General features: G+C 40.6%; 1 protein-coding gene across 1 annotated transcript; it reads left to right on the top strand.

The window, feature by feature from the left end:
- Positions 1 to 785: 785 nt before the first annotated feature.
- On the top strand, positions 786 to 26,223 carry frmpd4 (FERM and PDZ domain containing 4). Its single transcript, XM_054615568.1, has 17 exons — positions 786 to 826; positions 7,757 to 7,873; positions 14,294 to 14,454; positions 14,747 to 14,849; positions 15,274 to 15,319; positions 16,314 to 16,418; positions 17,966 to 18,073; positions 18,436 to 18,567; positions 19,207 to 19,326; positions 19,562 to 19,698; positions 19,999 to 20,125; positions 20,371 to 20,460; positions 20,587 to 20,769; positions 20,895 to 21,018; positions 21,103 to 22,065; positions 22,581 to 23,792; positions 24,977 to 26,223. The coding sequence occupies exons 1-17, from the start codon at positions 786 to 788 to the stop codon at positions 26,221 to 26,223; spliced, it is 5,016 nt and encodes a 1,671-aa protein (XP_054471543.1).
- The last annotated feature ends 192 nt before the right edge of the window (positions 26,224 to 26,415 follow it).

The following is a 26,415-nucleotide window of genomic DNA, read 5'->3' as shown; positions in this document are numbered from 1 at the left end:
CAAAACAAATGCAGTGTACATTAGGGCATCCTAATGTGCAGCTGTGAGGCAGGGACCTCAGCTGAGGAGGGGGGGACACATTAGGTCCTCCTGTCTCTCCAGTCGCTCTCACTCCCCGTGTTGCTTTAGCACTCACATTATGAGCACATCATGCAGCGTGTCTCGGTCATGTCATCTCTCTTATCCCGTTCAACCTTTTTACTGCTTTCTGCAAACACACCCCAGGGATGGGGATTGATGAGGCTAGCCTTTGGGGAATTCTTGGAAGCTGGCTGCATCCTTTAGTAGTAATTCTTGTGGCCCTTTCTACCATACACATACTCGAAAATCCTCTCACATTCCTCCTTCCTCTCTCTTCCCCTCTCATCTCCTACTACCATCGCCACCCCTGTCCCTCCCTCCCTCTCTCTGCTCCCGGCGCTCTCTGCCTCTCTCCAAAGCTGTTGTTACTGTGCGGCTCCGGCACATCATTCCACTGCGATGGAAATTAAATGAAGGTGGCTTAACGCAGCTAACAGAGGCATGCTTTGAAGGATGTAACCGAGGGAAGCTGCTCTGCCAGATCCTTTTCCATGGGCTGTGGATTTGCGCTGCCGAGGCGAGGACGCAGCAATCACTCAGCCATGCAGAAGCCCAGACAACAGGACTAATCTCTCCACCTGACTTGTGGAAGCTCCACTTTTTTTCCTGAATTATTTATTCCTCACTGCCAAAAGACAGAGTGGTACAATGGAGCCCGAGTGAAGTAGATGATAAATTTGTTGCTTTGACTGCAGTCAGCACACATGGATGTGTTCAGCTTTGTGAAGATGCCAAAGCTGTCAGGGTGAGTCCGATGGATGCTGCTATGTATTTGCCCGCCTGTGTATGTGCCTGTCCATTCTCTAGTAGGTGGTGTTTTGTGTCTTCATATAGGCACAATTTATAGGGTAACACAGGAATCACATCAGTAATGGGGTGATTAAAAATGCTGAGGTATTGATTGCTCAAGAGATCAAGTTGTGCAGTCATGTATGATGTGAAATGAATGAGCAAGTGAGGTAGATGGGAGTGGGGGTGGATGCAGAAGCTAATGCGGTTCATGCATCCAAACTGTCTGTATCTAAGTTCATACATTTATTACACTGCAGACAGTAGTCATGGTTTCATGCGTTGTGTGGTGTCATGAAACCACGCATGTTCTGAAACACTACAAAGATAAACTGCCGTTGTTTCAGATTTTAAATCACTTCAGGCAACGGGCGACAGGTAATGATACCCAATTCACAGTGGAGGTGTGAGTCATTTTCAAACATCATATTTTGGTAGTTTAATGTCAACATATCTTCTTTACAATCGAGCATGATCTCTTTTATTGGTCATTAGAATTATTAGTATTCATGGTCAAGTTCACATTCCTATGGCCAGAACAGGAGGTTGAACACTTTAAAGTAGAGGTTTTGAAAAATTGCAGTTTGACTATAAAAAAATAAAAAAAATAAAAAATATATATAACACATAGAAGTTTACATTTTTATTCTTATGGCAACTTTGAGTGAAAGAAAGAACTGAAAATCTGATTTGTGTGTTTTTGACAAGAAGCATTGTCAAGTATTTGGTATGTGAAGTATATGTAAATGAACAATAAGGAATTAATTCATAGCCAGGGCAGACACTTCACCTTATGCACCCATGGGTCTGCTAGATTGAGTTGATCTGACCCAGTGGACAGTAATCCTCCTAGGGGATTTGGCTCCATCAGAAACACTACAGACCACTGGTGGGGGAAACAGCTGATCATAAATGGGAATGATTAAATCAGATACTGTGTGTCACAAGAATGCACATTCAGTGCATTTCATTTCAATTATGAGTCATCAACAGACTGCACTGGCATTTTTTTCATTCGTTTTTTTGTATAGACAGAAAGAAAGACAAAATATTACCAAAATGAACTGTAGAATTGAAGCCTTATATCCACATCAGTATTACATTTCTTCCTCGCTTTCTTTTTTAACATTCCTGCAGTAAATCAGGCATGTAGCAGGCATTTTCCATCAGATGATAGGACTGTTGTTTTCCCGTTAGCATCCCTTCACGGCAGCATTTCTGATGTGGCTCCCAGTGGACCACCAACGTCACTGACTCCTGTCATTGTTAATAATGCCCCACAATGCTGTCCCTGATTATGAGTTACCACTGCTACACTGGCATTTTTTTTATGTTGCTTTCTCCCTCTAAGCTGCCAGCAAGAATTCAAGTCAGCAGGATGCTGTTTTGCTAAAGCTACAGAGAAACCCACTGTGTATTTAGAAATATACAAGAAAGGGAACGTTTACCCTCATTGTCTCTCCCTCATTGTCTCTTCCTCCTGCCTCACAACGCCCCCAGACTTGTCTGCTGTCAGAGACAAAAGATCATACTCTTGCTATCATTTACTTCATTGTTTGTTGTTTTTTAAATCGAGCAAGAAATGTCATGTTTGATGTTCTTGGATGAAAGATAACGAACTTTCACCCCCTGTCTTCATGTATCTAAGAAGCAAGTTTGAGTCATTAAACCAAAGTTAAATCGGCTCTATTTTGATCTTTCCATGTCGAACTTTGGCTTAACTTAACTGGAAGTGTTGATACATTTTTACTACCTGGTGTTTGAGATGATTTTGTCTGCAAATACTTTGGAGATAATGAGCATGAAGATCAAGCATTTATGTAAAAAGTGAAAAAAAAATTCTATAGGGATGCTAAACTGTGTGTATGTGTAGGTGATTGCTTAGCATGCATTCAAAAAAGGTCTGAATTAATTCATATGTGTGAAGATGACAGCTATTTTTAGTCAGCATTATGTAAAAGATAGCTGTGTTCATTAAATGTGTTAGTTGAAAAGTTGTTTCTGTATATCTTCAACACAACACAATCAACATGAATATGGTAGAACAGTTAAAGCTAATTTAGTTGAACTGCTCGACTTCCTTCCGGCCTGTGTTTTTCTTAAAAAATCTATTATGTACGCCTTTGTTCGACATGTTTTCACTGCAAACTTTTGGCACAGGAAATCACTGGTCTGGACACAAATTGATTAGCCTAATTGTTCATCAGAGTACACAAAGACCAAAAGATCTGTCATACTTAGCTGTTCGCATCAGAAGCTCTCAGGGAAGAGTAAATCTAAAATGGCTAAGGTTCAGAAGTGGGAGCCAGCTGGCTGGTGAACGAGGTCTCAGGCAACTATTTATTTAGTTCTGTCCTTTAGAGCTTTTAGCATAAAAGCAGCGAGTAACACAATGAGGTGAAGGAGAATACAAGTCTAGTTCAGTACCCACAGGGTAAGTTCATCACTATATTTGGTTGATGTTTTACATAGAGTACTGTGGAGCAAAGGAGGCCTGGGGAAAATGCAGACTAATACGAAATAATACCAAAAACACTACTGTCTTGCATTAGTTTTTTTAATTTATACAGGTGGTCTTATGAAAGAAATGTATTGTGTGTAGTGCATGCAATCACACACATTCATTTCTGCAAGTGTAGGTGCTGCAGCAGTCTATATGGTGTTTTGCTGTTTTACAGGTAAACAAGATTCAGGTTGATCGTGAGGTTAACTTACTCACGGTAAAGTAGAAGGAGGATCATGCCGGGTGGCCAGCTTCCCAGATGCTGTTTTATTCCCACCCCGGGGAGATTAACTAACCAAAACCCTTTCTATATAGAGGCACCAGAGAGCTGCTCAGGATAGTGCAGTTGCCCATGGCAACACTATCAGTGCTTCCAAAGACAAACACAGAAATACAATATTCAGCCCAAATGATGGGGAGAATAGACACTCTTATTCCCAAGTTTGTGTTTTGTTATTGTGAAAGTGCTTTCTTATAAGGGAAACTATATAAGGGAAAACACAGCGCTTCCAAATAAACAATGTAAAGTGGACAAAAAACAGCAATATATAAGTCACACAATGGGCAAGAACAGTAGCATGAAATTGAGCGATTTACTGTTACTACATGGTCAGCAATATTTTTGAAATCATTAACAGCTAAGCAGTACACACAATAATGGGCAGATGGGACCATGTTCTATTGTGCCGCCTGATGACCAAAGTATCAGAGCCAAGGTGGTTGAAGCAAAAGGCAGTGTGTTTTTTCCATCGGCAGGATTGAGGCAATGTAAAAAGGAGTGGAGGAATAAAGCCTTTAATCAGAGAGGTTCCTCTGTGTCTGAGCACTTCTCTGGTCTGCTCACTCCCCAACCTCCTCCCAGGAGATGGTCATCTCATCTGGTGTCAGGTCTCCACAGGTTTCATATCCAAACAGAATCACATTAGCGGTCTATCTCTGCATAAATGTCTCACTCAAGAGCACCGTGAGGCGTGGATTTGAAGTCACACTGGAAACCCTTCACTCCCTGTTACACATGGAGAGTGAAAAAATACGCTCTATTTTGAGTCGGGTGTGTGTTCAGTGATTGGTAATAACGTAGACAGTGGAGTTGCAGGCACAAAGATTATTACTGATTTCACATCTACAACATGCAGTAGAATCAATAAATTCACAAAGATTTAAATGATTCTTTCTTTAAATTTCTGTTTTGTGACATAATATTTGTATTTAGTGTTTATCTGTGTTTGTATTTATACAGCAGAAACCGTGCTGAATGTTGAACATATGAAAAATAGCCTGTTAATACATTCAATCCTATGAGAGTGGATCTCCTTATTCAATCACACACATGACAAACTGGCTGCACTGGAAGATAATAATGTGATGTTTGATTGATGATGGTATATGTAAAGGAAAATTCTCTCGCCAAGTGCATTCTGGGAAGGAAATGCTGGGTACTTTGGCGATGAGCACCTAAATGTAGGTGAAAATGTTGCTACCACTTGCATATGAGAGTCATTGACACAGTCTGTTCTCCAAGGAAATACATTTCTGAACACGTCATGAAAAATGACACTTGTTTATTTCTCAATATGTGTAATTGCAGGCATGTGGCACCAGAATGTGGTTTCATATAGCCAACCATCATGGAGATTGTCAATGTAAATTATTCAAACTAGTGTATGTGCTCTCCTTAGCTGCGGCTTGTCTATAATGCATAGTTACTCCCTACATCAACAGAATTTCAGCCTTAATAACACACCAGAATGCTTCTCCGTAACTACTGTGTATTCAGAGAGATGAAAGCGAAAGTGAACTACTGTGATAAACCAAGGATCACATTGTTCATGCAATTTTTATGAAGGACTGAAAAGGGATCTTTTCCTCATCTTGCAGACACACACAAACTTAAGTCTTCCTCATTTCTGAAAAAGTTAAATGGCGGACTCTACTACTGTAAAAGGAAGTCTTTGAATAAAATAGTGTGGAGTCTTCCAAATCAGATGTTCCAACTTAAAAATGAGTTGCTGTGGTGACAAAGGCTTTTACTTTCATATAGATGCACTTGACTTCATTGAAATTTATAAACTATGAATACTTTTTCCTTTTCTTTTTGTCGTTAATGACTGTTAAAGATTATATTTAGGTTGGTATTAGGTTCAGGTTGCTATGGAATAGTAAAGTAAGCTAAATTCAAACTGAAATATTTATATAATATATATATATATATATATATATATATATATATATATATATATATATATAAAGAAGTCACTATGCATTTAGTAGTTTTAGTGCAATGTATCCTGAAAGAAATAACATTTGCTTCCAACTTCTTGTTCTAATTGTCCTCCCTCTGACTCTTGGGTAACTGTTCATGAATTGTGTATCATGGCTTGCCTACTTGGCGCTCGATTACTTAGTCCGATGTGACTGTGCAGGCATCATTTATTAATGCTAGCTGAGGATCAGTTTCACTGTCCACCAGTGCGAACCTTTTCAGCCTCTCTTTAAGTTGGAGTGCTACAACTACACGGCATAATGCACCTCCCGCCTGCGGATAAAATAAATCAAAGATCACAGTATCTATGACTGTGCCATTAATACAGGCACATTGTTGCTGAGTAACAGAATGGATTTTGTGGAAACTTTCAGTTCAGAAAGATATTTTGAAGGCACTGCATCTAAAAATGTAAGTACACCATGCCTTTATTACATAGTAGACCTTTTGGAGAAATGTCATTGCCAGAGGTGTAACACTGCAGGAATACTCTCGTTATAGAATCATATTCATATGCTACAGTTCTTTGACCTATCATAAATGAAATCTCTTGACTAAAATGTGTAAATCTGCGACATCTAACACTGCTCATGTTAACATGTCATGGGTTAGGGTTAAAGCTAATATGTTAGCATTATCCCAGAGGCTGAAATGGAGAGCACAATAGGACTCATCAATGAGGTGAACATGGCTCCAAAAATGTCAGACAGTATCCAGCTGTGTTCACACACATCTTTTGAGCTGCAGGAAATGTGTTCTAAATATACACCGCCGAGGCCTGCTCCCAGCTAATGTACTGTAGGTCAGATAAATCCATATCCATTTGGAAACACTCATATCCACCAAACGCACCACTGTGTTGGGAGAGAAAGAAAGATTGCTTCCTGTGTGCCCAACTTCAAATGTAGTTCACAAAAACACCCTTTTAAGCAACAGCATATGCTCTTTTATGAATTTGTTATGATTTCATGCATTCAATAGCACTTAGGTGTGTTTTGTAGATTAGTTGAAGTGAACCCAGAATATATTTCAGCTTAGGTTGCATTATTCTGTAACCAAGTGCCTCGCTCTTGCACTGAGTACCTTTAGAATATTTGTGAACCTTGTCTCAGCTCATACATTGTGTTGATGAGTTGCTAATATTTTATTAATACCTCGTGGAATGGGCACGTGCGCCCATACAGAGAGATGTGTTTATGGGCACACCCAAACTAACATGCAGGCTCATGCAGATACAAGAACCCTGCACACAATTTATTATCATCGGTACAGTAACTGGGGAAACATTTAGAGGGAAAGAAGGAGCTTTGAATAATGAATGTGAAGAGCCCTGTTACACGCCAGACAAGCCTTTGAAGTGACATAACTTACTGCCACTGCTTCCATAGCATCACCAGTGTGCAGATACAAAGACAGAGATAAAGGGAAGACAAGAATTGGGGGGGTGCAGACAAAAAGACACAGAAAACATTTTAACCAATTAGAGTTTTTCCGAATACCTGCACTCTGCCAACTTGTAGCACAGGGAAAAGGCTATGAAGAATTGTATTATGTTGGTAGAATCAGAAAATCTTTTTTGGTAGAGAAAAGCGCGGCCTTTCATACAATTAATCGTTTTTTGAACAATGGTTGTAGCTCCTTCTATTCTCACATAAACTTCATCAGATTATCTTGGCATTGAGCAAATCAAATGACCGCTTCATAAGAAAATTCCTCGGGGCTTCTTTTACAAATAATGTGCTGACATCGAAAAAAAAAACATTTTCATGCCGCTCAAAGCACAAGATTGAAGCATGACAACTCTGCCTGTGTGTCTAGCTTACGTAATTAATTCGATTTGTGTTCACTGAGCGAACTGTGGCTATGGAAAATTGTTTATCAAGCTGGAATCAGACATTCTCTTATCACTTGGGTTGAATCCCTTCATATCAGCCAACAACCGTTTTATTTTTTATTATGATTTAAATAACTCTATTTTTTATAGTGAGATTAAGTGATTTATCATATCCCCTCTGAGCTTGATACTATAGGTGTTATGCATGGCTTTTAATGAAACTGCACACTATATATGATATTAAGTTGATCAATTCTTAATTTCTCATCCCTTTCTTCCTCTGCAGCCACAGGACCAAATCCTCCGGCTGGCCGCCCCCTTCAGGGACCTGGAGTTCTTCACAAGGACCCCCCAATGGATGGGACATGGGTACCAATAGAGAGGGGCGTGACTGCTACATCAAGTAAGTGCCCTGTGTTTAAAGAAACAGAGGGGGAGCTCTCTCTGTCCCAGATGTTTCAGACGCTTTGCCAACCTGTGATTATTCCAGCCACGTCACTGCCTCCACACTGTCTCCATCTGTGCGTTCAGAATACTGATTCTCTGTTCCCTCCACTGCTGCGCACACTCTGCCCCTGCCTACTCTCTCTCACACACCCACAACACTCCTCATGCAGTCTCCAAAATGCAGAAGAGGGCTTTTGAGAGTGTGTGCACGCTGCCGCGAGGAAGATATTCACCTGTGCAGGGACTTGTTTTGATCTGAGGATCTGCACGTCCCCCAGAGGATGCTGGGTTATAGCGTATCATCAGCGTAATTGCCACTTCTGGATATCTGTTCAGGCAGGTAAAAAAAAAACCTCGGCACTGGTTGTCTATATGGTTGTGTGCACATATTCTAATGTAACAAGTGAGTGTTTGCTTATTTTGTCTGTTCTGTTGATTCAGCTGGGCTTTCCTTTATTTTTGCCGAGATGTGTAATCGCGTGTGCATTCATACTAGAACTAAAAATATTGCTGCATTTATGATACCCTGTGCATACTAGATTGTGATTGTTTGGCTAAAGGTTTGCTCCTTTCATTTGCTCACAAGATTGTCACTTTTTCTCATTTAACAATCGTTATAATGCAACAACGTGCACAGTATTTTTGTGTCATAGATGCATCTTTCTAATGTGTAAAAAAAATCTGTGTACTTGCATAGTATACGGAATAAGAGGTGAATACTTGTAACACATGGGTTAGAGCATGAGAAGCGTGATGTCAGAGGAGTTATATAAGAAGTAAGGAGTGGTGAAAGTGCTGGATGCAGAGAGTGTGTCTGGATGAAACAGATCATGGAGGCTGTTTTGGCTCCACAGCCTTCTAAATTTGAGGAAGACTCATAAATAATCAAGTGTCTCTGTGTCCATCCATGGTCATCTGAGTTTGTCAGGGCTCCAGGGTGCTGATGCCAAATTGTTGTATTTCTCAGAACACATGTCTAGTCTGCGTGACAGGAGCAAATTAATAAAGCAGTAGCTATTTAATATTTACACTGTGACACAAGGCATTTAGCAGAGATGTATATATATATAGTTTACAGACTTAGAGAGATTGTTCAGTACATAAATATTGGAAAAATGACAGATTTAACAGAGACTTCTTCTTTGTCATGACTGATAATGAAATCACATTTTTACAGTACACAAAGATGACAAAGTGAAATGAACAGTGGCTCCACCAGTACTTCAATTGACTTCATTAAGCCACATTTAGAAAAAACTTCATTTCTATTTGGTAGATTTAGGAAATTCACAGCAGCCAGTCCCCTTAAAGGAGGAGTGACACAGCAAAAACATATGTTAATATGAACTGGCTGTGATTGCATTATTTAAAAAAAAAGATTGCATTCCGTGCAGAACAAATATAACCGCATCAGCACCAACAAGTTGTGAGCTGTGTCAGAGCAGCCTTTCAGAACAAGAGAAACAGGATATTGCTTTTGGTAATGAGCTTACTCTACTTTGTCCAAAATGTGCTTTTAGGAAACAACAGTAAAAATAGACCTTTTAGTCATGCCAGAATTTCTTGCTACTCATTTTTGTTCATCCTGTTAGCTGTACAGCTCCCAGTGCGTCTTCTGATTGCTGTATGGAGTGTTTTGCAGCTACACTAGCAGCTAATGAGCATGATTAGGGACCATTTGATGCATGGCTGTCTGCACAATGGGAATCCAGCCATGTTTAGCAGGTGGCCGTGTAGAGGAGGGGACAGTACTCTTCCTGAATGCACAGGTCCATATGGTTTTGAATTGTGCCCAATCTGCTGAGTTTGTCATTTTAGAGATAAAACTGACACAATAAATCCAAACTAAATGTGTCTTAGACGGACCTTATGAAATGTAAAGTGATAGCGTTCACTTTGCGGTAATTCTTGTTATGAGTTTTTGTTTAAATAGTTACAAAATACTGAAACAAATGCCTTGTTTTAATGTTGGGGTGACAAGGGTGGGGGCAAAATGTCATTTTGACAAGCATCGGAATTAACTATGTTATATATAAAAGTAAGGGAGGGGGGGCTCTCTGTGTCTTTGTATAGAGGCTTGAGTGTGCCACTGAACTAATTTTGAATTTTAATCTTTAAATATAAAATGTTATATTTAACTGACACATTTAGAAAACTCTTCAACTCTTCAATCATAAAAGTAAATAAATGCACAAATTAATAATCTATTTAATAATCTGTCCCTCTCTCTTTAATTGTCAGTTACGGCCAATGCAACGCCTGTATGTTGTTCTGTTTATGCCACATTGCCGGACTCTGTGTGGAAATACTGAAGTGGGTGTGTTATGAATATTTGGCTACTCTCCAGGATTATCTACGAAGCCTCTGGATACCTATAATATTATGCTGACATGATATGAGACAAATATCATATTGTAAAGTCAAAGACAGTAATATGGTAACATTCCTGTATATAGGGTCTTAAATACTTTTTTATTGAGACTGTATAAGTCTGTACAGCATTTCCCTCTGTCACATTTTTCTGCAGGACTGTTCATTATTACAACACATATCCTGCTGCTTTCATGTCAGATAAATATAATTTCAGGACTAAATATTATTTTTTGACATGGGTTTTTGTTAAACAAGCAGCCAAAGGAAAGCACAAAAATGTTATCTTATTTTCAGGATGACGGAATAAGTGGGTGCATTCCAATAGCCATATTTCTATACAATTTAATAAGCCAGACAAATATTTACTTTTCCTCAATACATGGACTGCCAAATGCAGTATGCCAAAAATATAAATTCCAGGTGTTTTTACTGCATAGGGCCGTATTTTGCAGTATGCAAGACAGCATGCTCTTCTGGCTTTTCTGACCCACAATCCTCTGCGAAGAGGAAGATATGTCACATCAACTGAGCCTCAGAGTAAGGACATGCCTACTACATGACACGCCAACGAAACAGACACAGTTTAGTTAGGTACCAAAACTATTTGGTTATGTTAAGTAAAAAATCCTGGTTATGCGTTAAAATAAGTACTTTGATCCCAGTTAAGTTATTTCAGGGGGCGTGTGTTGAGGTAAAGTGGGTGTGTTGTCTGACTGCAGATAGATCCTTCTCGAAGACAACAAAGCAAATTTTTTTGATGAATGTCTTTTATATTTTTTAAATATATCACAAAAGAGGAATACAACTTGAACATACAGTTAAGTAGAGTTCCTGACCATCTCCTCCAGCCTGCCCTCCAAGTACTGGGCCATTCATTCATTTGCGTACAGCCAGACATCCAAACAAAAATAAACGTATATGTTGACAGCACAGTTATTTGACAGACAGTGATGGATATATGAGCAAGAGGGCTAAATTTCATGGTGCAGTATTATGACGAAGTAGTATGTCCCAATTGTGTGTGTACTGCATGCACCAGTGTATACTTTGTAAGGGCAGCTACAGTAAGCACTAAAAGTAAAAAGTAAAAAGTAAAAGTATGCAATTTGGAAGGCAGCCAGTGTTTTCTTCTTAGATGACCTCAGGGACAACACACTCAGCTCATTATTTTCAATTAGCGCCACCTTTTTAGTCTTGTTAGTTCAGGCTTTGCATATACTGCTGTCAGTCTTTTTGCCTGCCCACACTACTGTACCACTCCGCCGTGAAATAAGAGGCTTCTGTGTTGATTTGACCAATTGTTAAATACATTTTTAAATGGATATTCAAAAAAGTTGTTAAATGACTTTAAATGTAACTCTTTGTTACTCCATAATATGCCTCTCTTTCATAGACCTTATAGTTCCTACTCTGTTTTGTCAATACTTTCAGGTTGAATTTTGAGTGAGGCACAATGGGGGCATGTATTTTAAATGAATCAAAATGCATATATGATGGTGTGAGAATAATAATAATAATTTTGTGACCTGTTGATGTGATGATGCAGTAAGTTATTGTGGCAAAGAAAAAAGTATGACATTGAAGATTCAGTGACAAAAACACAAAAAATAGAGCTGTAAGATTAATGGGTTTGGCCTTAAGCTTCTTGGTAGCCATTTTTAAAAGCCTTCTTTAAAGAGCTTAACAATAGAAGTAAGAATCAGAAGCACATTCATTTTGTGGCATTTGTTGAATTTACGTACGGGCAACATTGCCAGCATCTGTGTGCCTGTGGGATTCACACAAAGACATGTTTTACTGTAAAAACAAACGAGCTTTTCCATGAACATGTCTTTTGTTACTTTTTAAGTAATACACAACTTTAGTCTTAGTACAAGTTATCATTTTTTCCCATTCATTTTTCCATCTTTTCGCATGACAAAAGCATACATAACTAAACAAGGGAATGGAAAGAGAGATAGAATCATTGACCTTGTAACGTGAAGCGATCAGATTTATGTAAAATGTCTTCATTATGTGAAACCTTCAATAGGTGGTACAGTGACAGCTCTTCAAATGAAAGAGAATGCCAACCGTCAATATGTATCTCCAGAGATGGCATGTTGCTGTATTACCTTCTATAGATTATTGTAGCTCCTTTTATATCAGCCTACATCAGGCTCTTGTTCAGCTTGAATAGAAAGAGGCTTAGGTTTTGTCTTGAACAAAAGAGGAACAATCGGATTCATTTAGAGCTTCTTTGTAGAGTTTGACATACATTTTAGAATAAGATTTAGGGCTTTAATTGAAAGTCTGTTCCCCACTGTAGTTATGTGCTGTAGACCTCCTAACCACCCTCCAAACAATAAAAGCCACGATTTACTAGAATCGGCTACTAATGTCAATGTTAACAGATTGGTTGTCCTATTTATATATAAGCCTTAGTTCTCTGTAAAATGTAAACCTGAGGGCATCACAAAGATCAGGTTCACTTGTAGTTCAGGACTGATATGACCACAAAAAAGCTTGTCATCGCTTCTTATCTATTTAGCAGCTGCATTTGGTTGTTGCTGAATTTTTTATTTTTTTTCTGGTTTATAGCTCTGGGAGGGATTTGTTGAATCCTCCTCCCAAATCTCAGTTGACAATCACTTAGCTTTTAACATCTTGGGGAACATGTTTTTTTTGTTGTAATATCGGGTTTGCGATTGACAGATCTCTCTGTGTCTTTGTGCCATGGAAGATTAATTGTTAGTATTTAGTGCTGAATAGTACATGTGTCAAGAATAACTGTGAATTACACACTGTCTGCCCACGGCTTTAATTAACCAACATTGTTGGCACCATACCGAGCTGTTACTGCCTTTGCAGCCAGAGAAAGTGGAGAAACGCTGTAAAACTTTGATCACAGAAGATGTGAAAGCACATACAGTGTCTGCATCGTCTTTTTAGGTCAAGAAGAAAATAATAACTGTGTTGGAAGGACAGAGAAAAATGCATTGATCAGGTTAACTGAAATGGTCAAATGAGGTATAAACCATGCAGTCTTGGTTTGCAGCCATGGCAGGAGTCTCACAGTCATCAAGATAGCAATCCTCAAACTCAGGCAGGTAGGAGATTTCACCAGCACACTACACATCATACCTGCCCTGCATCATTAGTGTGGCAAGGCAAAGGCCTTTTCTAAAACACATAACAGTATGAAAACCACAGAAAATTGCAACTGCTCTTTTGTGAAGCACACAGTGGATATCTGCAACGTGAGAATACAAACATTGGAGCCTGATTACCATCGCCCACATGTTCTATTTTTGCAGCATTGCACTAGTTCCTTATTCCCAAACAATATCTTGCATCTTGTCTTTTAACATCTTGTGGATTTAGGTAAACAAGGTTAACAACCATTTTCTGGACATTTTAACAGCTTTTTCCATGCTGATCTGCAGTTGTCATTGTCTCTCGAAGATGATTCTTTTTAGTGGTTATATTAGTTCAGCGTTCCTATTTTAGAGCTGCGACCATCAAGTATTTCTATTTTAAAAAGAATATGCCCATTATTTTCTCAATTAATTGATTAGTCATTTGTTCTATAAAATGTCAGACAATTGTTATAAACACATTCATTCACAGAGTCAAGCGTGATGTCTTTAAATGTCTTAATTGTGCAACCAACAGTCCAAAACCAATTTACAATATCCCATAGAGATAAGCAGCAAGCAGGTTCATGATGAATACTCAAAATTTACCTCCATTTGTTCTTATTATCTCCCCAACATGTTTACTTGTACAAATATTCAAAATCAGATGTTTTGCTTGCGTGGTGTAAAGACCTAATTCATTTTCAAAACAACATTACCAATGCAATTTTTGAATTCTTATAATATTCAAGTGTATAAAAGTGTAACTGTTTTCTTTGATACACCAACAGTGGCTACACAACAACGCATTTAAAAGCATTGCTTTTAGATGTAACAAAAACAACCAGAAATGCTGATGGGAAACATCCCTTTTATTCTTCCCACAGCCACCTCTCCCAGAGCAGCTCTCTGGATGAGGTGCGTCTGGACGGGGACAGGTTTGTGCCACCAGCGCCCCGGAAGGTGGAGATGAGACGAGACCCAGTGCTTGGCTTTGGATTTGTGGCAGGCAGTGAGAAACCTGTGGTGGTCCGCTCAGTAACGCCAGGTAAAGTGCCCCAGCTGTACAGTGAGATCTAATACAACAGTGACTCATCCAATCCATGGCCATTATCAACACATTCCCCGAAGCAGATGAAATCCTCGTTAAAAGTAATCACAAAGAACAGAGGACAACCATCTCTGGCTGTAATTTACGTGGATGATTCATTGATTTAACAAAGCTCAATGAGTAAGGATTCATTAGAGACACTTGAGCTAGGAAACCAAGAAAATCAAGAAAGATTCCATGACTGTGCAAAGCTTGTACTACTTAACTCTTGTTTGGTTTGTATTGACAGGGGGTCCGTCAGAAGGCAAGCTGGTCCCAGGAGACGAGATCATGATGATTAATGATGAGCCAGTCAGTTCAGCACCCAGGGAGAGGGTTATTGACCTTGTCAGGTATGACAAAAAACTCAGGTGAGATGTCATTTGCCTGCTGTTGAACCTGTTGTTAATAATTGCATAGTGCCCATTAAAAAAAACTTAATTTAAGGTTTTCATATTTTATTGTCTAACAACAGTTTACAAAGTAGATGTAATGTGTTTTACACTGATCAACAGAAAGAATACCTCCTCAACTTTCCATCCAGTATAAGCTTCTCTTTAATTGATTTGCCAAAAACCAAATATTTCAGCAGGATAACTCTGCATTTTGGAGGCAATACGTGCTACCATCCAACATTATGTCCTATGCATAACAATAACTAGAAGAAAACTTAAATATTTCCAGATTCCCTTAACCACATCCTTTTTCTTCTTGTCCTTTTGTATAATTATTCCATTTAAAATTATTCTTTCGGTAAAATGTGTTTGTGTCTTGCAGGAGTTGCAAGGAGTCCATATTGTTGAGCGTTGTTCAGCCATACCCAGTAAGTTTCTCCATCCACTATCAGTGAAATAGAGTACATTCCAATAGGCCATTTGTGTGTTTGGAACTGATTATTTTATTGACTCCATGAAAGCAAGTCATTAATCATGCCATATGCTTTTGTTGGCACTGTATCAGTAATGCCCTAGCTGTTACAGCCCCACTAACTCAAAGGGTCCAAATGCTGCAGTCAAGTCTTCTCATGTTGTAGCGTCAGATCCTCGCAAGACCTCAGATGAACCTGCCACATCAACATTCACTGGAGTCACGGAGCGCCAGATGGTTGTGAACAAACAGCGCCAGCAGCATATATTCGGCCTTTGTTTACAGTTCACGTAATAAGTCAGTAGAAATGTGAATTATGCTTGAATTCCCTTCAAAAATAGATCAAATTATTAGAGCGTGCTCATAGAAAACAACATCCATGTTCTATGAGTGTTTTGGATAATTCTCTGTACAACATGACAATAATTTGGTGTTTTATACTATGCAACATTTCCATAAACTATCATTTATATTCATGCAAGGTCTAAATACACCCATTCATTGTGCATTTAAATGAATCACTTTGTTCAGTATCATAGTGTTGTAGAGGGTCATCATAATGAGCGTTGAGTTTTAAAAAGCAGCCACTTAACATATGGATATACTTGAAAAAGGATTTAATTTGCAGAAAAACATGGGTGTAGTATTCCACAATAGTCAGTGGACCAAGCAGCTCTTATGCAGCCTGTAATCACTTCCGTTTACCATCCGTTTCTTTGCAGCCTCAATGACACCACGGCAGTGAGGGTGTCCTCCCTCTTATGCCCTTACACAGAGCCTCCCTAATTGCATCAGCACTGAGTGGAGAAATAGCAGGTTGTCATGTTTCAAGAAGGGAACATGTCCTTGAATTGTGTGGAGCTGAAAGAAAATACATGACTCATCTGTAAAAGACCTGAATGTCCTTTAAATCTGTTTTTTTTTTCCCTTTCTTTTTTTCCCTCCAAAAGTCACCCAAATCTGCATTCATCAGCGCAGCCAAAAAGGCCAAGTTAAAGACTAATCCTGTTAAAGTCCGCTTCGCTGAAGAAGTCATCATCAATGGCCAGATCCCCGTAAGTCACACTGGACACTGATTCATTCGATACACATCAAGGTTTGAATAGCGACAGATTTGAACTCTAAAAGTGTGCGTAGAGCAGAGTGAAAATATCCTCCTCTTAGTTCTTTTCATCTCTGGAATGAAACAGAAAAACATGTGGGTTAGATTAACAGAAAAAGGGGGACACTCTCACAGAGAGCTTCCCTGATTTGTCAGATGTGTCACAGAGAGAAGAGGATTTTTAGAGAGCAACCACTAAGTAAGAAGACTATCAGGTGGTCATATCCTCTGAGCAAAAAAGGAACATCGTACATAATACCAGAAAGTGATTATTGAAGAAAATGCATCAGTGTGTTACTTTCACTACAGTTTTAGCACAATAAAAAATGCGGAAACATGCATTTTACGAAATAGTCTGACATATGCTAATTTGCTTTCCTGTTGAGAGTTGGATGAAATCAGTATCACTCTCGTACAGTATCTGATAATATGAAGCTACAGTCAGGAGAGCTTAGCTTAGCATTAAAAACTGGAATCAGGGGGAAACAGCTCGCCTGTATTTGTCAAACTGTGATACAAAAATCTGCCAACCAGCACCTTTTAAAGCTCACAAACTATGTTGAATGTTATTTGTTGAATCTGCACAAAAACTTGTAAAAAGGACAAGTTGTGTTTTTACAGGGGATCATGCGACCGACTATTTATTGACTTCCCTGGAGGCTTATTGTCACTGTACAATATGATGTGCCAACTAGGCAGATTTTGTACCGAACAGAGTCAGGCTAGCTGTTTCTCCCTTTTTAGTTTTAATACTAAGCTAAGCTAACCATCTCCTGGTTGTCGCTTCATAATTACCATACAGATGTGAGAGTGTATCAATCCTCTCATTTCAGCAAGAATGCAAAATGTGGAACTACTGCTTTCATTTGCCTTAAATCTTCTAGTTCTTGAAGGTGCAATCATTGTCTCCAAGGCGTATTCTATTTACAGCATTTACCTCTCATGCATTTTAAAGCTGGGGTAGGTTTTTATTTTTGGTGTCATTTGGCAAAAACTCCATAATTACCTTTCAGTATATTGTAATTCAAGTGGTCTGAGAGAAAAATAGACTTCTCACCACGGAGAGACAATGTTGCATAATGTATACAACATTATGTAATGTAATATGTAATGTATGGTTAGCAGAAAGCTAAATATTTCAATGTTTCTCTCCATCTCTCTAATTATTTAGCCTTCTGCATGGGCACAATCCTGCAGTGAAGTGAAGGCTATAGTTAGCAGAAGGCTAAACTATCAACTAGCAATATTTTCTCTCCATTTCTGTAACGCTTTGCAGATAGTGTGACAGTATTTCCTCTCAAAGGGCTTTACAGGCTCACAAGTTTGCAAAGAAAACAGGATGGTTATTCTCATAGAATTGACGTTATTTAACGGCATCAGGATCACAACCATGATCAGGATAATGTTTGATATGAATGACTAGTACTCGTACAGGTTACTGTGTACTGTGGTTAATTAGAAAAGAATGAGACGGGCTGATCAAATTATTCTTATCCTCAGGAAACGGTGAAGGACAACTCCCTTCTCTTTATGCCAAATGTTCTGAAGGTGTACCTGGAGAACGGGCAGACTAAATCATTTAAATTTGACAGCAGCACATCCATTAAGGTAGGTGTCGGGGAGAACCTTGCTTCACTATGAAATGAAGTTGCGTAATCTAAAGTGATATTCAGTTTAAATCTTGAATGTTATTCATAGTCAGAATCTAACCTGCAAAGAAAATTTGATTCAACCAGAAAGCATTTTGAACTGAATTAACTGTGCATCAGGGATAACTTGGTCAGCAATTTACATTTCCTCTCTTTTTTTATACTGCAGTTGAAATTCCGATTGTATGTTCAGTTAATGTTTTTGCACGTGCTCAGTCGTGAATATGATTCATGGTTTTGGCAATGAACTGAGCACATGCAGGCTGCTGCATCTGAATGGTTCTCATATTATATTAATTATGATTTTGCCTTTGCGAAAAGGATGTCATCATGACCCTGCAAGAAAAGCTATCCATTAAGAGCATCGAGCACTTCTCCCTGATGCTGGAGCAACGAGCCGAGGGGTCTGCCAGCAAACTCATGCTACTGCATGAGCAGGAGATGCTAACTCAGGTGAGACAGCTCTCCTCTGTGCTTCTGAACAAGAGAGAGGCATTTAAATGATACAACCCTTGTCTTCAGTATAAAGTATATGTGTACTCATGCTGTAGGACAAAAAGGGAAGATCTGCAGGGTCTTTGTCAGTTTGACTTCTTTTACATGAAAAATGTTAAAGAAATAGTTCAACATTGTGGGAAATACGCTTTTTCACTTTCTTGCCAAGTGTTAATACATCTTTTTCATAGTCCCTCAAGAAAACCACTACCTTTTCTTTTATAAGAACAAAATAAATATATAAATAAAACATGTTAATTAAGATGTGCTGGTAGGTGGATTACTTCACCCCTGGACAAAAGCAGGCCAGCTGTCCCACGCTCTTTCCAGTCATTAAGCGTCTCCTGGCTCCAGCTGCATATTTATCGGACAGATATGGGAGTGGCATCAATCTTCTCATATAACTCTCAGCAAGAAAGCGATTAGCTAATTTCCCAAAATGTAAAACTATTCATTGAATAACTGTGAATTATTAATTCTGACAGACTACGTGATTTTAGTTAGGCTTGATATCAAATGTTGCATGTGATGCTCCCTGTTTGCAGATGCAAAAACTTGACTAATGGGAGCCTCCTTATCTTTTGACCTGTGCTCTAGGTGACACAGAGGCCAGGCTCACACAAGATGAAGTGCTTTTTTCGCATCACTTTTGTCCCAAAGGATCCCGTGGACCTGCTGAGGAGAGACGCAGTAGCATTTGAGTACCTCTATGTTCAGGTGAATATCGCCAGATGCAGATAACACTTAAACATACAGAGCGGCTTATGGTGAAAGTTTTAAAAGAGTCAGGGTATACAAATCTGAAAAAAAACCTCAGAACTTGAACCTTAATTGAGACTTTAATCTATGATAACTGCCTTAGCAAACACATGATTGATGTAGGAGTGTTCTCATCTCAGGTTAACTGAAGTGTAACCTTCTCCTGTCCTCTTTCCCTCTCCGGCTCTTCCAGAGCTGTAATGATGTGGTCTTGGAGAGATTTGGGTCAGAGCTGAAATACGACACGGCCCTCCATCTGGCTGCCCTGCAAATGTATATTCTAACCATAAACACCAAGCAGTCCCAGAAAGTTTCCCTAAAATATATTGAGTGAGTATGTTGTTGTTTTTAACATTGCAACGTGTATATAAAACTAGAGAGTCATTTTTTGGTTACTTAGTCCAGAATGCTCTCATACATTAAACCAATAATGATCTCACCAGTGTTGTGCGACTGCCATGCCAGAAGATACATCCTTACTTAGTTTATTATTCTGAGTGTACACTGTCAGTTAATCAATGTACCACCCCAGGGTGAAGTGAATCCATCATCCGTCAAGAGTGATGACTTGACTGTTTGTCATAGTGACTGTGTGACCTTCCCTAATCTTAATGAATTGTGGGTCCGCAGGAAGGAGTGGGGTCTGGGGTTGTTCCTGCCTCCAGCAGTGCTGTCTAGCATGAAAGAGAAGAACATCAAAAAAGCCCTCACTCACATCCTAAAAACCAACCAGAACCTGGTGCCGCCTGGTAAAAAGGTGGAGTGTGTTACCTCTATTCCTCTCTCAGTATCTGTATAACTCTTTCTCTTTCACTACATCTGAAAAGACTCTTTACTACCACCTAGTGGAGTGATCAATTTCAAAATAACATTGCTGGTTGGTGGCTTGAACATATAAAGCTGCACCTTTTTTTTTTTCTGATCATTACATTCTTGCATTAACACCTCATTTAAATAAGCTTGTATTTCATACAATGTGTCATATTTCCTCTATCATTCCAGCTGACTGCTCTGCAGGCAAAGGTCCATTATCTGAAGTATCTCAGTGATTTGAGGCTGTATGGAGGACGGGTTTTTAAATCCACGCTGATTGTGAGTGAAACCATCTTCTCACATTATGTGCTGCCAGTTTGTGACACAAAAACATGCAGGGTCACACGCTGTTCATTTGCACTCAGAAAAGTGATATGTGTGCTGACACTCCCTTTCCTTTCACAGCAAGGCGAGAAGCACACAGAAGTGACGTTGCTGGTGGGGCCCAAGTATGGCATCAGCCATGTGATTAACACCAAAACAAATCTAGTGGCCCTTCTGGCTGATTTCAGTCATGTCAACCGCATTGAGATGTATACAGAAGATGAGAACAGGGTTAGAGTGGAGCTACATGTTCTGGACGTAAAGGTAAACAAACCCCCTTCTTTAAACAGCACCAAGTCTGTTAAGCAGTCATTATGAGATCATTCTACAGTCCGAAGATCCCATTTATTTTGCGCTTATTGTCATCTGCTTATCTGCCTCATTCACAGCCAATCACTCTTTTAATGGAGTCTGTTGATGCAATGAATCTGGCCTGTTTGACTGCTGGCTACTACAGATTACTGGTGGACTCCCGGCGCTCCATTTTCAATGTGGCCAAAAACACAGAAACAAGTATGTCTGAAATGATCACAAGCTGACTCATCAGAATAGGCTGTGTTTAAATAGCCCTGTTAACATTTCGGTTCCTCTTTGCAGGCCATGCAGCAAGAGTGAAGCAGACCTACCAGGCCATTGAGTGTACATACAGCACACCGCATAAAGGATTCGAAGACAGAAACAACCAGAGATGCAGCCAAGATTATTCTGACCAGGAGTGTGAATACCTTGATCACAGGAAATTTGAAGGCCAACCACTTTACATAACTGAGATCCACCAGGCCCAGCACTCAATTCACATGGCAGAGCGAGCAGAGTGCTGCAGAATCCCTTGCACCCAAACTTACCTCAATGTCCCCAGGCCCAAACCCCAAGACTCCGCCAGGGGTGCAAAGGTCTCCTTCATATTCGGAGATCCTCCCTTAGACGGTGTAAACCCCCAAAATCTGGGCTACCAGAGACTGATGGATGAGAGCCCAGAGATTCTAGACAATCACAGCCACATGTATCGGCGTCTTGAGGAGGACTATAAGATGATGGATGCCATAGAAGACGGGGACGGTTATCAGTACTCCACCAAAATCTTTGGTCCTACTGAATGCATCGAGGAGCCGCTGCTGCACGACATCTGTTACGCAGAGACGACGGATGAAGCAGAGGATGAGGATGACATCAGCTGTGAGGAGGACATGGTGATGAGTGACATTGACAAGCCCATGTTGCTCTCGCTCTCAGGGTCCAGCGATGACATCATTGACTTGACTTCCCTCCCTCCCCCGCCGGAGGGTAACGACGAGGAGGACAATGACGTGCTTCTGCACTCTCTTAACCTGGCCATCGCTGCTCCTCCTCCCGGCTTCAGGGACAGCTCTGACGAGGAGGAGCAGCAGGGGGCGGGGACTCGGGGACAGGGAGCCTGCAATGATATCCCGGTGTCTCTCATAGATTCAGTACCCAACCACGGGGAGCCTCTAAACGATGCGGTGGTGACCACCTTACAGGCACTCGAGGCCCTCGCTGCATCTGAGGAACAGAGTCCGGCACAGTCCGAGAGTAGCACAGGTTCTCCATACTCTATTGTAACATTCATCCATTAACACCACGCATGTTCCAGCCATTCACTTTTGATTTGTTGTTTTCTTTTTCAATAAAGCCCATTTTGTTCTATGTTTCCATTTGTGTGAGTATTTCTTCATTCATTTGATCATACAAACAGTTGTGTTCACTGCAGTATCGTTCGTTTTGGCAAGATTTGTTGTTTTGTTGGTCATTTTATTTGTTTTCTTCATTTGCACATAGCTCAATGTGAAATGTTTGTTGCTTATATAGAAAATGTGTAAACAAATCATTTTAAAGCAACAATGCAACATTTCAAGATGCCGTAATTTGATTGTAATTTGATGTGATCATGTTTTGATTCATATTTATTGCCAGTGTTCATTCAAAGTATTCATTCATACATGCTGAATTACATTTCACTACTATTATCTCTATTTGACTCATTGTCTAATCTGTGATGTTTCCCGTGTCTCATATGAAGTTGCTAATGAGGTGTTTTGTCTTTCTGTGGTACACAGGTGTAGAAATATCTCGAGCATTTAGTCCTGAATCCTCAGATTCTGGCAACGAGACAAACTCCTCTGAGATGACAGAGAGCTCCGAGCTGGCCACCGCTCAAAGGCACTCAGAAAACCACCTGAGGATGCATCTAGCCATGACAGAAGGATACCACGCCGTGAGCGAGGAAAAGACAGAGGCCGTTGCACCCAGCGATGGTGGTGCGGGAGATATGCAGTACAACCCTCAGGAGCATCAGGATGACGAGGCAAAATCATCTGCCGTCGCCTCCTCCCAGATGTTTCACTCGGATGGCGGTGAAATGGAGCCAGAGACAATGGAAATAAAGTCGGTCAGTGAATACTTCACTCAGATGCACATTGGCTCAGTAATGAGCAGGCACAGAGGAAAACAGAGGGAGGCAGATGGCAGAATCCAAGGAGATCCAACCTGTGAATCCTCCGACAGATCTCACATGACTTCTCACGACGCAGCAAGAGAAGAACCCCCTCATCTTGTCGGGAAGTATAACGCTTTCACCGTGAGAGATTCCTACTACATGAATCAACTCGATCTTGGGCGAACTCACTTTAAAGACAGGCCTCAGAAATGGCAGCAGAGGGCGCCCGGAAACAAAATGGCAGAAAATCTCTCTCCAGAATGTGTGAATGACTCACAGGCTTCCCACGCAGACAGGTTGACAGTGAAGGGAGAGAAACGGGACTCAAGTGAAAGAAGCCAACTGTTAATTGACCATCTCCACTCTCCGTCCAAAGGGCCTGTCCTTGCAGGAGGAGATGCTACTTCACAGGACAATGAGCAGCAGCAAATTAAGATTCCACCGCGGGAGCATGACATCACACAGCCATACGAGTACCACGTGAGCAAGCGCATGTCATCCATACAGAGTGAAGGCGTTCATTCTCTCCAGAGCTCACAATGTTCCTCTATAGACGCTGGTTGTAGCACAGGCAGCAGCAGCTGTGTCACTCCCATGGATTCTCCTCTTTGTGCCACAGACAATATGCATGTACTCTCAGAGTCCTCTCTCAAGGGGCTGAGTTATGTAACGGCTGAGGAGAAAGCTTTCGGGCCCCCAGGTCAGGGGAGGGCTGGCCATTCTATGGACCCCACCCTGCTGAGGAAGATCCATGCAGCTACCAGTGCTGAGCCTGGGTTCGGGATCACACGGGATGGCAGTCACCGTATGCCCAAGATAAAAGAAACCACAGGTAAAGCTAAACAGGAGGGTGCTCTCTCTTATCTGTGGCTGTGACACAGACAGACACATGTATTGATGTGCATGAAAGGAACAAAAGGGACATTTAATCAAGTCATTGCAGGCAGGCAAATACAGCCAGGGGTATATGTTAGATTGTCAGTTTACACAAATAACTAAAACATTTTTCTCATCTGCCTCATCTAGCCATTAATATTTTTTACTGGTAAAGGAGAGTCTACAAACATGCTAGCAGCTCTGTTAGGCTGTACTTAAACACACAGTGCTGCTAGCCTCTGAACTTCATGCCAATGTTGGCATACTAACATGCTGATGATGTTAAAGCCAGGGATTGGTAATCTTAAAAAAACTAGCAAGAGTCTGCTTTTAAACTGATTTTAAATACTGAAAAACCCAGCCCAGTGATGCCAACTCTAGTGAGAAAGTTGCCAAGGCAACACTGACAGCCTGTCCTTTCATGCCTCCCTCCAAAGCCACTCCCCCCAAAAATGATCATTATTAATGTAAACACATAATTAATGTAAAAAAACAACACGGCTATTGTTAGTACTCACAGCTGTCAAGCTAGCAGCTTGTGGATGACTTCAGTGATGTTCAAGTGTGTGGTGTGCATCAGTGGGCGTGCAGCTAGATATGAAGGCAGTTAGGCCAATGATTTCATCTGGGAAAAATGAAATGATTTGATGAGTTTATACAGTCCTGGGACAGCCTTTTTCCTTTTTTAAGAATAGTACCAAACTCTAGCTTTAAGCAGGAGTCATTTTTGCCGTGTTCATCATTTTAGTTTAGCATACATTTAAACATTATATTTCTGTTGCACACAATTCTTTGTTTTATGACTTTTATTTATTTAATCTTAAAAAAAAATCGAAATTATTTGACTTCTAAATGTCTTTAAAATGAATCTGACAAGGGGGTTGCAAGTGGACATTGATGTTTTAAGGGGTCACAAGCCAAAAATGTAACTTGGGCACCACTTCCTTAAAATATGGCGCTTTCTTGAAGTGTCACTTTACATCTATTTGTCCCTTTAGGAATTAAGATATTTTTTTAACAAGTATGCAAATTCAGTAAATAATGCCAATCATCATCTCTGTATACATAAAGTATATGCTATTATCAACATGTGTGAGATGCTTAACAATTCTCTCTGCTTTTCTACTACCCCTAGTGTAGCTTGCACAAAGCTGAAGAAGGTTGGGGAAGAGTCATCTTTAGCTCTCTGTAATGAGACCAGTACCACCACCACAACCACGTCACCATCATCATTAAGAAGTAGCACAGAGCCCAGCGGGCTAACACAGGCCAGCCCAGAGCCTGACCCACACGCCCTGGCTTTCCCCTCAAGCGGATCTTCATGGGACCCTAAAACAAGCAGCCTCAGGAAGCCACACAGGGATTTGATGCTCAGGAGGAGTTGGAGCGCCATAATGCCAGGCTCCAGGAGCCTAGAGGCGCTGTTAGAAAAGACCAGAGCCACACTGACAAGGAAAAATGGTGGTCAGAATTTCCAGTCTCAAGATCCCCCAAACGCACAGAGGATATTCTCTGCCCAAACCTTGCCTAAGAGCTTGTCCCAAGGTTCAGTCGCCTCTAATTCATCTAGTAAAAGGCTGCTCAGTGGAACCTCCCTGTTGCTGCCAGAGTCAACAGCTCCCAGTCTGGATGCACGTAGGCCTACATGGAGGCGCCTTGTGCCCTTCAGTCACTTCTTCCCGCGAAGAAAGAAAAACACTGATGGTGATGTTGAAGACAGAAAGATGCACTCACATGCTCCGTTCTCTGTCAACTCGGTTTCTTTCTATCGCAAAAAAAAGACAGTCATGAAAGCTGACTATAAAGCTGAGCAGAGAAACACAGCCGCTGCTGTGAATGACGTGAGCCTCAAAGCAAGGTTAGCTCGTGTAAATTCAATGAAGGGAAAAACCTACAGCCTTCAGACAGGGTTCGCACTTGCACGTAAGGATGCCTTAGAGATTGGCGGCGTGTTGCGTTCCAGCCTCGGCCGCTTGTCCAGAGGTGAGAAACGCGAGGTCAACAAGGCTGACATGGACACGTTCTCTCAGTTGCTTTTCACGCAGGCCAAAGTGCTGAGCAGTGCCTGCAGTCAGATGGGCACAGAATACAGCAGCCCAGAGGAGTTACTGCTTACTCTGACGCACAGCTTCCACACACTCTGCTGCCTAACGCAAGCCTGCATGTCACTCGTGGATGGACTGAGCACCGAGAGCGAGCGGCGCGAGGTGGTAGCCAAGGTGGATGAGGTCGTCATGAACTACGTGTGTCTGCTGAAAGCTGCTGAGGCAGCTTCCGGAAGCTCCGCCAGTGACCAAAGTGTAAATGCATTGACACATCACTCTGCCACCATGTCTGCTATTATAAACGCACTAACTCACTCACTGAAAACACTGCTCCACAAATAAACTGTTTTGTCCTAATAATTATTTAAGCCATACATAAGAGACATGGGTTTAACAACCAATGTGAACTGCTGTGAAAAAAAACTTGCCTTGTATATACAATATTTTATTATGGAAAGGAAATATGAAATGATATGAATCATTAAAGTTTTAAATAGATTATATTAAAGCCCCTATTAAGAAGCATATGACCCT

The sequence above is a fragment of the Anoplopoma fimbria genome, chromosome 16, assembly GCF_027596085.1.
Source record: "Anoplopoma fimbria isolate UVic2021 breed Golden Eagle Sablefish chromosome 16, Afim_UVic_2022, whole genome shotgun sequence".
NCBI classification, from domain to species: Eukaryota; Metazoa; Chordata; class Actinopteri; order Perciformes; family Anoplopomatidae; genus Anoplopoma; species Anoplopoma fimbria.
This window is presented reverse-complemented; position numbering and strand designations above follow the sequence as displayed.